Source organism: Drosophila teissieri, chromosome 3R (genome assembly GCF_016746235.2).
Source record: "Drosophila teissieri strain GT53w chromosome 3R, Prin_Dtei_1.1, whole genome shotgun sequence".
Classification (NCBI taxonomy): domain Eukaryota; kingdom Metazoa; phylum Arthropoda; class Insecta; order Diptera; family Drosophilidae; genus Drosophila; species Drosophila teissieri.
This window is the reverse complement of record NC_053032.1, coordinates 17,681,742-17,697,580: the sequence shown is the minus strand read 5'-3', so window position 1 is coordinate 17,697,580 and position 15,839 is coordinate 17,681,742. Positions and strand designations below refer to the sequence as shown.

Here is a 15,839-nt window from a genome sequence, read left to right as displayed (position 1 = left end):
AAACAAATCCTCATAAATTTAAAATGCATTTACTTCCATTTTTCAAAAGTTTATTTATAAAAAATGCTTGTTATTGGTAGTTAATCAAGGGAGAAATCATCGTACAGCTAGTATAATTGACAAATTAATTGATTAATAACATATTAAGCATCGAAACAGTGTACATTTCATTGAGTGTAGAATTATCTGTAATGCTATAAAAAGAATTGAAGTTTGTTTTAGACCAATTTCGATTTTAAATGTTCGTTCTGCAGAGTTTTAACAAAGTAAAGCTACTAAACTTAAATCACAGATAACACTAAAGTGTTTGTTACGATATATGCATGTATATATATGTGTCTGTTTCTTTATATATATGTCACTATATATGTGTGGTCAAATCGGTTGATACAGGCCCGCTTTGCCTTTTCCTTTCGTACGATTCCTTTGCTTGGAAATCATAGAACGCATAACTGACTTAAAGTTAAGATAGAAAACCGCTAATTCTAAAGAAATTGTGTTCTTGTCTGTGTAATGTGGTTTTGTTGCAGTAATTTAAGTGGCCACATTCCATCCGCTGTTAAATGCAACAATTGGCTTAAGTACTACGAAACAAAGGCTGATGCTCTGATGCTGGTTGGGACTTCAGTATGATCCTATTGCTTCCTCCTTCTCGTCCTCTTCCATTGTGAATGGCACACGTTTTGCGAAACGCTAATGGCAAAAACGAATCAGAGGATATTGGCCCGGTTTCGGATTCAATTTCAAACAAATAGTGTTATATAGAAGACCGAAAGTAAGAGACATTTCTCGATAAGTTGAAGTTCAATCGAAGAATCATCCAAGTTAATCCTATAGAAATTGCAGGAACGTTGGTGGCCTGGATGCAATTGCAGAAAATCGAATGGCTTTCTGTTTGAAACTAAAAGTGGAAACCGAGCTTTATTCCTCTCCTTCTCTCTTTTTGTGTTGATTCTATGGGTGAAGTGAAGCTCCTAGACGTGCACCTCCGGGCAGTCTTCGTCCTTGATCGATGTGTACTGCACCTTCTTTGCCACATTGTCGAACACCGGCGTTATCATGTATTTCAACTTGTCTCTACTGACGTAGACGAGGGCCACCAGAAGTCCTAGCAGGATCATGGTGAGTACGATCAGCAGGAAAATCAGAGTGGCCGTGTGGCCGCTGATGTGGGCCTGAGGTTGGAGATGAGACGCCTCCGGGTCGCCGTAGTGCGGCTCATCCTCGGCGGTGTTTAGGATTGTGGCAGCGGCGGCGATGGCGTCCGCACACTGACCCATATCCATTTGCAGGAGGTGAGCGGGCTCGGCGTCCACGTGACCCGTCGAATGGAAGCACATCAGGCTGTCCTTGTTGCGCACCGTCACCCGGGTGGTGGTCATCCACGCGCGGAACGGCGCGGTGCGGCAGTCGCAGGCGAAGGGATTGAGGTTGAAGTCTACGATTAAATTGGCCGTGCGGTTAGGGCGCTCCTCCAGCTCATTGAGCACCCGAAGATCGGTGGGCTTCACGAAGCCGAACTTATTGCGCTCCAGGTCGAGGAAGCGCAGGTTGTTCAGGCAGCGCACCTCGAAGTTAAGGTCTCGCAGGTCGTTGTCGCCCAAATGGAGGTCACGCAGCGAGGGCAGGTCGCAGAAGACTCTGCGATCCTTGAAGTGCGTGATCTCGTTCTGCTCCAGATGCAGCTTCTGCAACTTTACCAACTGGCTGTTCACAAAGATGTCGTGCAGATCCTCGCTCAGCTGCGGCGAGCTATTGTCCTCAAAAGCATCGGTGAGATGCAGACTCTGCAGATTAATAAAGTTCGAGAAGACGCGTGGGTGATGGTGGTTCACCTCGTCTTCGTACCTCGAGATGCTCAGATTGTTGTGGTTGAGAATCAGGCGTTCCACGCGCGGTACATGGTGATAGCTCTTGCCGCGAATCTCGCGGATGTGATTGCTGCTCATGTCCACGATGCGCAGCTCTTTGTAGTTGTTGATGCTGCCAAAGACGTTCCACGGCAGCTCAGTGATCCGGTTGCCCGTGAAGATCAGCACCTCCACCTGGTCGGGCATAAATTCCAGCACGCTGGTGTTCACCAGTCCGGCGTTCGTGCAGTTCACCACGTACTGCATCTCGCTCTCGTACAGCTCCTTGCCACAACTGCACGCCGCCGGAAAGTTCGGTCCGCAGCTGGAGGAATTTTCACCCATGACTCCTCCTGCGCCGATCGCCAGGATAATGGCAGTGATGGCCACAACCTGGATCATTTTCCTCAGTTCGGTGGGTTGCATGATTTTACGTTTGCTGAAGCCTGTAAGTAATACAATGCAGACAACAATAATTTAATAAGGATTTACATTTTATTACTTTATATTTGTTTTTCAAATAGTGTCTGTCCTGCAACTTAAGTTCCTATTAAATTTAGGTGTAAGGATTTTGAAGAAGAAATTGAATTGGATTAAAAAATTATCGGCTTGAGCCCAGATATTCTTTGGCCGTATGCTGTAGCAAAATGGTTTATTGGCTGATAATGCATTTTGTAGTGGCGCACATGCCTTAGGGATTTCCGAATTTGTACAGGTGCCTGACTAGCCATAGCCACCCCTTTTCCACCGAGCAGACAGCTTATTTATGCTCCACAAGTTGCAGATTTATGTGCTTATGAAAGCGGAGCATTGTGCCTCACCTCAGCGAAGAGGCTATCTTCTCCCATCCTCCGCGGCCCACTTCAATCGTCGGCCCACGCGGCGTATGGGTAATTTCTGTTTTCTGGCAAACTTTTCGGCGTCGGGGCACAACAAACGCCTGAAGGGCACTCCGGCGGACTGTGGCAGTTATCCAACCGCAACAGGAACAGAAACTGGAGGAGCAGCCTCTGTGATTATTTTTCGGCTTTTATTGCTATTTATACCCGTTACTCGGAGAGTAAAAGGGTATACTAGATTCGTTGAATAGTATGTAACAGGCAGAAGGAAGCGATTCCGACCATATTCTTGATCAGGATCAATAGCCGAGTCGATCTGACCATGTCCGTCTGTCCGTCCGTCTGTCTGTCTGTCTGTCCGTCTGTCTGTCTGTCCGTCTGTCTGTCCGTCTGTGTGTCCGTCCGTATGAACGTCGAGATCTCAGGAACTATAAAAGCTAGAAAGTTGAGAATAAGCATACAGACTCCAGAGACATAGACGCAGCGCAAGTTTGTCGATTCATGTTGCCACGCCCCCTCTAACGCCCACAAACCGCCCAAAACTGCCACGCCCACAATTTTGAAAAATGTTTTGATATTTTTTCATTTTCTTATTAGTATTGTAAATTTCTATCGATCTGCAGAAAAACTTTTTGCCACGACCACCCTAACGCCCACAAACCGCCAAAAATGCCACGCCCATACTTTTGAAAAATGTGAAATTTTTTCACATTTTTGTTCGTCTTGTAAATTTAACTCTATATACCAAAAATCTTTTTGCCACGCCCACTCTAACGCCCACAAACCGCAAAAAACGGTCAGTGTTGTAATTTCTCTTCCCACCTTCACCATCTGAGTAACGGGTATCAGATAGTCGGGGAACCCGACTATAGCGTTCTATCTTGTTGCTTAGTGGAAGCGAGTGTGTGTGAGTGTTTATGATCGAGCTTATGAAAAACGCAGTGGGTGGCAAGTAAAATATTTAAGGCTGGAGCCGAAACACTTAGCAAAGACAGTAGATCAAATGTGTATGTTTAACCTAACCGACAGTAAAATTTAGCAGACACTTAAAATTAAATTGGTCTTCCAAAAACGCAGACCTCATTAAAGCCCAAATTGCTCCATCAGAAACAGAGACATCAATAAATTGCTTTAAACTTAATGGCTGACAACAAATTTTCGTTTTCGCCAATAATGAATACAGAAGAGGAATTTGGGGAAAAACAATAGAGTTCATGAAACCAAACACTGTAACAATGGGAATAGAACAAATTGTGAGACCAATTAGTGTCGTTTAGACAAACGTTTTTGCTCAATTTTAAGGTGGGCTGCTTAAATTGGGGCAGATTTTTGTGAAAGCCAGATGGTTTGCAAGCCTTAAAGGATCCGGAATTCCATGGGGTTGCTGGAAAATGCTGCCCATTTGAAGTGAAACAGAGTTGCCGGAATGAAGCCCCTATCCCGGCGTGAATTGGATCTCTGTGACCATTAATTTGCCTGTTAAGAGGGTGCTTTCAATTGGATGTTGCTGCTCTTGAACTAGGCGCTGGCCAAGGGTCACTCGATGCTAATGAGCGAATCAAATTCCTGGCAGGAAAATTGAAAACTAACTGCGTTTTAATGGGCCCAGCAGGAGACCTTCGCTACTCACCAACAGAAGGCCACTTAATTATGGCGACTGGCCATTATGTAGCTTGTTTCCCAGAATACAATTTATGATGGTCTGCCGTATGTAAATGAAGTTTACAAATTACCAAATTTACAAATATTTATCCGCCACAAAACGAAAATATTTACCAATTAGTGCGAGATAAGTGGAGTGTGAAATCATTCGTTTCATGTTTAGTTTTTCTCTCTGCACTCACACTTTTCGACCATAAACGTTTGCTTCTCTCTTTTAGCCAAGGTTGAAAGGCACAAAGCTGCACTCCACTTGAATCTTTCGTTGCAAGTAAACGCTGCGTGTGTGTGAGTCACTTCCGGTTTGTCGGACTAACAAGCAGCCGCACTCTGTACCCCCTACCCCGCTGCCGTTTTACTTTAATTTCAACTTTTTTATGTCTTTGTTGTTGTTTGCTTTGTGTGTGTTTACTGTTGCAATCTCATACACCTTCAACGTGCCAGCCCACCAGCCCACCTACCCACCTGCCACCCCTGGGCATTCCACTGCAATAATAAGGCAAACAAACAGCATTTGTTCCTTCTTTACTGCACTCGGCTCGCTTCTCGCTGGAATTTATGCATGCGCGTAAAATAATAATAATACATAAAAGAAACAGCAGCAGCAGAAACAACAAAGCCAAACAACTACAATAACAGCGGCATAATGTGTATGTAACAAGCGCAAGTAAAATAATAATGCTGTACATTTTTGTGTGTGTCTTTATACCCTTCCGCAGGGTATAACTCACTTAAGTGGAACTGTACCATATGTCGATGGTTGTATAGTACATAAATATCTTGCTGCGACAAGTTGACCTTAAGATGGCATGTCATTCTATGGAACTGTCCTACTAATGCTGTCCTTCAAGCCATCATTTTCAAACTTGCATAGCAATATTTTCTTTATCTTGTCTAGCAAACTAATCCTCTCTATCTACTTATATATATAAATATATAGATAAAAGGGAGCTTCGTGACTTTATGCAATTTGTTACTCATAGATGGACTTTCTTCGGAAAGTTAAAGCAGCCTGTAAAGGTATGCCAAGCCTCGGTTTACGAAGCAAATATACCTTTCTTGTTTGTTGATATTTTTTTCGATTTTTTTGTACGTGCTTTGCCTCTGCATGACTCCCGCTCTAATTCCTCCTCTGTCCCGCTCGTCCTTTAATTCGTTAGTGGTGAAGTGCCAGCCACTTGGCAGTTGCAATACAAAGGAGCAGAAGGAGGAGCAGCAGCGGGCGGAGGAGCAGCAGGAGGAGCAGCACCAGGAGGAGTAGCTGCAGGAGCAGGAGCAGGTGGAAAATGGCGAGTATGGGAGTGGAATTGAAGGTGGTCCCTCAATTTGTAATGCACGATGAGAACGAGCTTTGGACGTCGCTGTGTGTGTGTGCGTGTGTGTGTCTGCGTGTGTGTGCGCGCGCGTGCATGTGTGGTTGACTTTGTGTGGTTGTTTGGTCTAATTAGAGCATAACTGTATGGTGGCATATGAATAGATGTGGCGGGGTGGTGTCAGACGATCCCAGAGGAAATTCACAGCTGTACCCAAAATTCAGCTTATGCCAACAAATGACAGCCAATTAGGTTCACTTTCCACTATCCCATCGCCCACCATTTTCGCTTATCACCATCATTTGACATTTGCGAAAAACCGATTTTATCATATTTTCAGATTTTGCGTCGGTTTGCTTTTGATCGGAAATTTCGTGGTAACTAGTTTAGAATGCAGATTTCACCTTTAAATTATTCACTGAAAGGACAATACAAGCTGACATAACCCTTTTCAACCGGTCTTTAAATATAGGTTAAGTTCTTATATCACTCCTAGTAGCAGTACTAGCTCGGATTTCTCAACACTTAGTTTAAGCTCTTCTCATTAAATAACCCGCACGCCCATTCAGGATCCCCTTAAAATTGCTGAGCAGATGTCTCCATTATCGCAGCTCTCCTCAATCGGATGCTGTGGCCAAGGCTCTTACCGGTTTTTCGCACTGAAAGGCGATGCCACGCCCCCCACTTTTTGAGAAGGGAGTGGGTGTGGTTGAGAAAGGGGCGTCCTTGGGAGTTTCGCCAGTCAAATTTCATTGTTGGCACAACTCGTTGCATACTTTCGGGCAACACTTGCGAATGAAAAGCTCTTCAGAGAGAATTTCGCAGCTGCAATTCGCATCCAACTGGGTAAATGGAAGGAGCAGCAGAGTGGGGAGCAACTGGAGGTGGTGCTGGTGAAGTGCTGCTCGCCTCGCTGTGCCAACTGCATTACGGAAATCCTAATGCGGCCAACAAGCGTTTAATGTCCTGCCCGGCAGTCATTAAGCGGGAGTTTTTTTTTTTTTTTTTTTTTTAATAATAATAATTGTTTATTTATTAAGGCATACGGGGAAAACTTGGAGCCCCTTTGTGTCCTTCTTTTCTATTAATTCAGCCCATTTGGGCGCGCCGGCTAACTACAGTTAGCTTTTTCTATTTTACAATGATTTTACTACAATTACATAACAATCACAGATAACATATAGGAATTAAGATAAGCGTCCGCTTCTGCTGACCCTTGTCACAGGAGATCGGGATATGAGATCCCTCGGTTGTCTTCTATTCAGCCTTCTTAGTGGGCGAGATCTGTTTAGAGCGCTGGCCAGCGGATTTCTGTGGCTCCCCAACCTGTCATGGTATCTGCTCGAGTGCTGGTTTATCTCGTCAAATACCGTTGCGAGTTTCAGGTCTCTGTGCAGGGTGGTGTTTCGCACAAACCACTCGCATCCGGTGATGAGTCTTGCGACCTTATTTTGTATAGCCTGGATTCTTTTGATTTGGCTGTCGCATGCCAAGCCCCAGATTTGGCACCCGTACTTCCAGTTTGGAGCTAAAATCTGTTTGTAGATTGTCAGCTTGTTGGATAGCGACAATTTACTGCGCGGACACAGTAGCCAGTAGTGCTTCGCCACCTTAGCACGTAGGCGAGTTTTAATGTCGGTCACATGCTTGGCAAATGTGAGTCTGCGATCCAGAAGCACTCCAAGGTATTTGGCTGCGTTCGGCTGTGGTACAAGGGCTGCCTCGATGTAGACGGGCGGTGGCGTTCTCCGCTTTAAAGTATAGCAAACGTTGTTGGATTTACTGCTATTTATGCCAATGTTCCAACGTCTTGCCCATTCCGAGAATCGATCTGCAAAGTCCTGTATACCATCCGCTGCGTCGTGCTCGCATCGGGACCTGTAGGTGACGCACACGTCATCGGCAAATGTGGCCAACATTGAGTTCCCGTAAAGGCTTACATCCGGCTGCGGCATGTCGTGGCTATATAGGCAGTAGAGCAGGGGGCCCAGGACACTTCCTTGTGGGACACCAGCTGCCACATTGTGCTCGGTGGAAATTGCTGAATGGAATCGCACAGCGAACCTCCTACCTTCCAGGTACGATTTTAGCAGCCCATAATATGGAGCAGGCAGCGTCTGCTTGATTTTTAGCTGAAGTCCAATGTGCCACACTCGATCAAACGCTTCTCGAATGTCCAAGAAGAGGCTGTTGCAATATTCCTTGTTGTCGTAGGCAGTCAGAATTTGCTCGACGACCCGATGGAGCTGCTCGACAGTACAGTGGCCAGCACGAAAACCGAACTGGTGCTCAGGGGTAATCCCCTGGGCTTCCATAATCCTTACAATCCGGACAGCAATCATTCTCTCAAACACCTTCGAAATTGAAGGGAGGAGACTGATCGGCCGGTAGGAGGCGGGCTCCCTTTCCGGCTTGCCAGGTTTGTGGATCATGGAGATTATCCCGAGCTTCCACTGATAAGGGAAGTATTGCAACCTCACAATAGCGTTGAAAATCAACGTTATGTAGAGGATCGCTTGACTGGGCAGGGCCTTCAATGTGGCGTTGCAGATGACGTCATGTCCTGGTGCTTTGTTGCTACTCTGGCGCACAATGACTTCGGCTACCTCGCAGGGTTCAAACGGCGTGATTGGCAGGTCCATTTGAAGCGCTTGGTTCAACCGCTCCTGAGTTTCTTCAACCTGTTGCAGGCTGGCAAGCTTGAATGGTTGAAATCGCTCAGCGAGGTGCGCAGCGAATACCTCCGCTTGTCCCAAGTCGGTCCGACACCATGTCCCGTTGCTATCGACTAAAGGCGCCTTCCTCGTGCAACGCCTTTTGATTGCGCGCGTGGCCTTCCACAGCGAATGCGTCGCTTCGCTTTCGAAGGAGACGAAGGATCTCCTCACGCCATCGTGGCTTGGTCAGAGCCCTCGCATCCGCTTGGACTATGTAATTAGCAGGCAGCTAATTGCACTTCAATGGCCAAGTAAGTGGAGTTCCATCCCCCGCACCCCCCCTTCTGGAGGCGGAAAGTCTGCGAAGTTTTTCACACGCCGAACGGAAAAGCTGCGGCGGAAATGTAAGGGAAATGTGAAAGTTGGCCAAGAGTGTGAATTGTGGCTTTGCGGTCTTTTAAAGACACACTTATGCACCACCGGCAATATCGCAATGGTGTGGGGCATGGTGCAGACTCCAGGTTTATGATGTGGTTAACCAGTTGCAGGCGGGACGCACAGGGGGCGTGGCAGATTTGCTGAGGCAGGTCATTAGGTGAGTGGGTTCAATAGCGGGAAAGCGGAGAACACCTCGTATAATGGCATAAACCTGTGGAAAGCACGTGTTTTGCGAACTGCAATAAAATAATTTTAGCGGAAGTTTTATTTCCTACTTAGGGGGTGTATTTTCTACTGCAAAAATGTTTACTCTGGGCCATAAAATTCAATTAGATCGAAATACAGAATTAGTCATGGTTTTGTCTGCATAAAATTGACCTTTCAAGCCAAATTGGAGTTTTCTCTACTATTTTCTCCACTATTTCTTTAAACTCGCTTTAAAACTTTACGTTTTTCCTTCCATCTCCAGTGTGGCTTTAAAACGTAAATCCAATCCAAATTGGTAATTGGAATAAAAAGCAGAAACGAGAAGCCCAGATGAACACACACTCACACACATATAGCCACACTCCTGTTCGAAACGAACGCATCGAAAGAGATGCAGATGCACAAACACCCGAAACACGTTGCCAACACTTGGCCAAGTGCATATAGCCAGGCAGAAAATTGCACGTGTTGCCAACAAGAACTGCAGCCACTACAATAACACCACATACAACAAGAACGACGGCAACAACAGTGGCAACAAAAATCCAAGCGGCATTTGCAATCCGTTTTCGAACAGCATTTATAGCATCAGCATACTGCGAACCCTATTTCGCCTCCTAACAAGAATTGCTGTCAAAAATACATCGAATACTGAAGGGAAGCTGGTGTGCACTGAAAGAAAATGAGTATACGAGACTATACAAAAAATTTAAGATTTTTACAATACATTTACGAGGCAATTTTTTCTTGTATTTCTTGAAATTAAACTTAAAAAAGTTATACAAATCCTGTCATATAGGGACTTGTACAAAAATAAAGCATATTTTGTATATAACTAACAAATAATACACTACATACTTAGTTCTTTGTATTACAAATAATACACATTAAAAAACATTTTGAACTAATTTTTCTGTTATTTTCAGTGCATAAGCGGAATTTAGGAAGATGGAGAGAATGGGCACGCGACAATTACGAATTGCAGGGCTTGGCCGGAAATTCCCCTTCACTTTTCCCAACCCCTTTTGTTTCGCAAATTTATGCAAGAGAAGTCGCGGGCGAAACGCGGCCGAAACGCGATCAAAACGCGACCAACACGCACGACACTTACCAATTGCATTAAAAGCGGTCGCATCGCAAACGCACAGCGCCTGCCGCCATAGCCACGCCCCTTTTTGTATTCCCTCCTCAAAAGGCATGTCGTATTTATTCTCTCGTTTGTGTTTTTCGAATGTTTTGGTTTCCCTCTCTTTTTGCCCAGCCGCTGTGCGACAAAGTTTTCGTTTGCATATATTTTGGGGCTGGTTTTTGTAGTTTTGGCTTTTTATTTGTCAAATGGAAAAACCTCAGCGGGTAGTGAAAAGCTCTGAATTCATAACACTTTTTGTTAGACTTATTTTCTGCGGTTCAAAGAGCTTTGAGTCCGCAAACGACGTGAAAATGTGTTTAATAAAACCATTAAATCCCCTTGAATGACCAATGATATTTAAAGTTTATGGGTAGTTAGGTAAGCAAACATGTACGTAGGAAAATAGCATCGGAAAATAACTTTGAAAAGGGTGAAAATTAGTTTGGCTGATTTCAATTGATTGTATTTACAACACAATTAGCTTATTTGCAAGGAAAATAATCGCAGACCGTGTGTTAATTTCAAATAGACCAAATCAGATCAAAAGTTGTACAAGCAAGCGCCAATTAGCACAGAAAAATAAACAAGAAAATTATTAGTATCTTGGACTTGAATACTTATAGAATCATTCGTTTCAAGCTGGATTTATGTTCAGGATGTGTGTGTCTGATTGGGAAATTAGCTATGCAAATATTATCATTTAATGTTAAGCAGCTCAGCATTTGACTTTGAAAGGCAAAACAAATTTTTTGCATGGCTGATGGAAATTCTTTGGATTTATTCTGCTTATTAAAATAATGCTCTTAAATCACTAGTAAGTACATTTTTGCGGTTGCATCAACTTTCCACTTAAAACGAGAATGTTGCTTTTGTTTTCACTCGCCGCTTTCCGCTTTCACTTTCGGGATCAATCCAATTTGTGAAACACTTTTCGCGTAAACAAAACCGCGAATAAAGCTGCAAGGCAACACGCTTTGCTCCATCGAATCTGTCGCTCCCAATTTCCCATCCCCCACATTTGACCAACAATTTTCATTGGAAACTTTTCAACGTTCGGCGTTCTTTGTGCCGTTTTCCACGCTTTTCGGTCCATCAACTTTATGTTGTGGCCCAAACTGAAACAGACGGAAAAAACCTAAAAATGTATAAACTGTTTTTGGAGGGGACACTGCGACTTTGTGACACCGAGTTTGGCTTTTCAATTCAATATTTTCGATTCCATCGTTGTCGGTAAATGTGTTTCGTTATTTTTTCTATATTTTTCGTTTCCTTTTTTTCTATTTATTGCCTGCCCCCCCAGACTTGGCCAACAATTTGGTGGCATAAAAACTGCGAATGAATGAATTTCGAATGAACGCAGGCTCGACCGAAAGCTGAAGCTTTTCTTCTGGGCTCGGAATGTTTTTGCATTGGAAATTCTTTGGGCCTCGAGGAGTTGGGGAAATGTAAATCTACTAAATTTGTTTTTTTTATTTCGCCCCTCCAACGTTTTGTGCTCCGCCTGCTTTCTTTGGCGCTGTTTTTGTTGCTCAACTTTTTACTGGCCTGGCTTTTGACTACTTGGCCTCTTGGCGGGAAAACGGGGGTGTTGGGGCGGCTTGATGGAGGGCCTTGGTGGAGGGAGCGGGTGGTGGATGGACGCAGACAGGGGCAAGCTGTTTGTTTCCAATTAGAGTCGCCGGTGCCATGGCAGCACCTAGGGGCCGCATGATAATTGGATTGCCATGCATGGAGGACACACCCGTGTCCTTTTCACACAGCACAAAAACTTACAGATAACTATAAAATTAACAGGCTAACAGGAAACGGAAACTTTTTCAGTACATGCCGAGCATTATCTTCGCCTTCAAAAGTTGCTTTGTTCCTGGTAATTTAATGTAATGTTTAATTAATTTATTTTAGAACAACCCCTTTAGCAAACGAATCATAAAAGTAAATTAGTAAGTTAGTTACCCCACCTTTTTTCGTAGTGTATAAGACAGAGGGAGATAGATAGATACAGCTGTACAAGCCTGTTCGCTTCCTGTTTTTCTGCTACTCAGTTCTGCGTTCGCCGTTCTCCTTTCTCCGTTTACCGTTGGCTGTTTGCTGTTTGCCTTGTGCTTTAACAGATAAATGGACATTCCCGTGAGGCGGCAGACAGAGATGGCACATCAACAGCAACAGCAACAGCAAGCGGCCACGAGCGAGGAGAGCGAGAGAGAGAAAGAGAGAGCAGCCGGCAGCAAGAGGCAGACAACAAAGAAACGCCAACAGTTGACAAGTGGCTGCAAGGAGTGGCCAAAAGGGGGTTAGGTGGCGAGGGGGGAGGTCGAGGAGCTACAAAAACTGTAGCACGCTTTCGAGAGCAGCGGAAAGTGGGCAGCGAGCAGTCACGATGAGTGGGGGCTATAAATAGTTGCAGGCGCCTTGGGACCAAGAACTATGCCAAAGGCTTTAAGGGGAGCGGGGCGGGGTCGGGTCAGAGGGATAACACTGGGTTACAGTCGGGGTGAAGGGGTCACCGTTTAGGCTCAACAGTTGGTCGAGATGCAAGGGGAGAGGTGGAAAGGCGAGCAAACATACACGATGTTTTCCAGTTCCTTTACCGTGAAATAAAAATGGGACTAGGCTGTCACTGGTTTTATAATTATTCATGATATTACTTAATTATTGCTTTTAAATGGGTCAGAAAGAAGTCAATGGACTTTCATATTAAAAAGCATACCGTCTTGTGTGGGAAGAACGGATACTTTCCATTTACACAAATTTTCAGTAATTAAATATACCTAAAACTTCTTAAGGTTTGTATAAAATGAATAAAAATATTAGGGTAGCTGGCCCTCAGCGCCAGGGGAATTGAAGTAAATTCAGCCGAGTTGGTTAACAAACATTCCGTTAGACAGTGCGTATGTGGAATCTGACCAACGTTGCGTATGCGGAATATTAACGCTCTTGTTGACTTACTTTGTTCATGGCTCCACTGTGGTTAGTTCGCAAACAAAGCATAGAGATTTACCGGAAAATCCACCATGCTTTTTTTACACTTTCTATGATACATTTTCTGCGAGCATTTTAAAAAATTGAATTTCATTGAATAATAAACGACCGTTTTTATGCACCTAGCTCATTTTAAATATGCAAATTAAGTTTAAACGTTTTTACTTATTCTGCTAATGAAACTGAGGAGTGATAAAAATGGGAGCACATTTAATTGAAATGTAGCCTTAAAAGCTTTTATAGTTACTTTACAGGTTGAGTATGTTGAATATTATTAATTAAAATCATAAGATAAATTCCGAAATCGTAAGGAACCAACAGACCTTTTTGGTTTTAATTTACAATAAGGACGAAGGACATGAACAAGAGCACTCTGGCATCAAAGGAAGAGGCACAAAAAGTAATAGTAATGAACGGAAGCAGATAAGCGACAAAGCCGAAGCAGTGAAATGACAAGGTAGCAAAAGCAAAAACGCAGCAAAGCACCTGAAAAGCAGATAAGCACAAAGCAAAGCGAAGCAAGGCACAGCACAGCACAATCGCTCTAACCGAGAGCAATACAAATGACTTGAAAGGCCAAAGGTCGGCCACTGCGTATACAACCGCAACAGAGGGAATGGTTGAGAACATAAAGAAATGAGAGAAACTATTCCAAAGTCATTTGGCAAGCGTTGAAGGGCGCCGAAGAGGTCGGAGGTTGGAGGTCGGCGAAAGATGCGGGGCAGCGGTAATGGTAATGTCAATGGGCAGGGCAGTTACCCAGATGAAAGGAGCACCAAGTGTTTATTGCAAAACAAAGCAGCAATAGTTTCAGAAAACAACAACGAGCGTCCGCAAAAAGTAAACGTAAAATATTTACCCAACACGATGGGGCACAGAAAAAGGTGCTAGCATAAATGGAATGGAAATTGAAATAAATCGATTTGGGTCAGTGGCGTTAAAAACGTTTTAACGAGGGCTTAAAATAACCTAAAGGAGAACTTTGTTAAAGAGGCTAGGTACGGTGAGGTGCGGCAGTTATTTAACCTGAATATTCAAGTGTCCATTTAGATAAGAAATTGAAAAGTATTCAATTTCTTACCCATCATTCTGAATATGACTAAAAGTGGTATGTAGTGCAATAATGGACGTTAATAGGACCAACAAGAGGCTTGATTAGTTTTTCCCTACTCTAAACTCCTTTCATCTATCTTTCCTCATCGCAAACGCAGTTCCCTTTCCTCTATTGTTGCTCTTTGATTGCACTCCAGAGGCTTGAGATGCGCCACCCGTTGGCCTCGTTAAGTTTTTGACAGCCCAACTAATTTGAAAGCAGAAAGGACGAAAAGTCGCCCGAGGCCAGTGAAGGGCAAACGCGAAGTGACACTTTTTCAACCCATCCGAGTCGACTTCGACTGGAGGCCAATCAATCTTGGGCCCGGAGTGCTGGCAGGCAGTTCAAGTGCTGAACAAGCCCGGTTCACTTCATCTTCATTCATTTGGGCAATTGCCCGCCTGTCGCCTGCACAAAGTTCCCATCCCTTCCACAGCCGGCTCGCCTCCATTAAACTGCGAGTCCTTTTCCTTCATCGTCCACTTCGGTGTCCTAACGACAATTGCAAATATGTTGCAATTTCCCGGCTTGGGAGCAAAGGTCAATGCTTGCTTTTCCTGTTGCTTGTTTGCCTCTCCTTTTCCACTTTCTCTCAGCTCTTTTCATTCTTTCATCCTGCCCATTCCCGACAGGACATGGCCTAGGGACCTCCAAACTGTGCTGCAACTGCCTTGTCCTCTGACTCATTCCATTTCGTTTTTTAACCCTATTTGCTTCTTCTGCCATGAAGATTGATCACAGTTGGCAAAAGTTTTTGCAGCCCCGCCTGCAATTTTTATTTCCGCTTCCGCTCGCCACGCCCCCTGCGCCTGTCGTTTAATATGAAAAATTGCGCGCAAATATTTGCATAGCTTGCACAGCACGATGGTGCAAAGGGCAAGAAGCCTCGTCTGGCTATCCTAATTGTGAGAATTTGTCAGTTTTGTTGCCAGGGTCAGATATTAATCGTTTACAAAGCGTAGTTCGCTCTTTTTTCCCGGAAATTCCTATTTGCGGCGATAGGGCAATGCAAATTACATTATCAAACAAAAAACAGCATGTGCGGAATATTATTGCAATTAAATTAAAGGTTTTAAATAAACTGTTCAGTTAGACGTTCATTGAAGCACATTGGGTATATATAAATTATAAGCATAATAACAGATGTTCAGAAATTAGATTCTTAATTGCTTTTAATTTTAAAATATAATTATAAGACTTTTAGTACGAAACACAAATTGAAATTTTATAATCGTAAAATTATAGTTCTTATAAAATTGTTAACTCGGCTTCATTTGCGCAGCTTTAAATACTCCTCGCGATTCAGTTTCTGCCCAGAAGCAAAAAAAAGGAGATAGACACAGAAACCGAAAGAGAAAGGGAAACTCGATGCCATTTGAAAAAAACGCGAGAAGAAGCGAAAAGAATCCATAAAATCTAGCATTAATGCCTTCATTTTGTGCTCAACAACAGCGAAAGTTAGCAGAGCAGACAAGGCTGAAAAGGAAAAGGAGAAAAGGCCAAGAAAAACTTGAAAGTGGCAAGAGGCAAAAGGAATCTTTAGCCAAAGTTTTTCGCTTTTCCTTCCTCTCGATTTTAACGCATTGCTTAAACCTCGAGGGGATCGCTGCAGAAAGGGGGCGGGGGCGGGGGTGGGTGTGCTCAGAGGAAAAGGGGGGCTTGTTATGGCCTAACG

At 44.0% G+C, this 15,839-nt stretch overlaps 1 protein-coding gene across 2 annotated transcripts in view; it reads right to left on the bottom strand.

The window, feature by feature from the left end:
* Window positions 1-75: 75 nt before the first annotated feature.
* LOC122622296 (trophoblast glycoprotein) overlaps window positions 76-15,839 on the bottom strand; it is a 45,108-nt gene continuing 29,344 nt past the window's right edge. For both annotated transcript variants that reach the window (XM_043800641.1, XM_043800642.1), the window contains exon 4: window positions 76-2,296. In XM_043800641.1, coding sequence (XP_043656576.1) covers window positions 975-2,276 — 1,302 coding nt within the window. In that variant the 5' untranslated portion in view covers window positions 2,277-2,296 and the 3' untranslated portion in view covers window positions 76-974. The remainder of the gene's footprint in view (window positions 2,297-15,839) is intronic.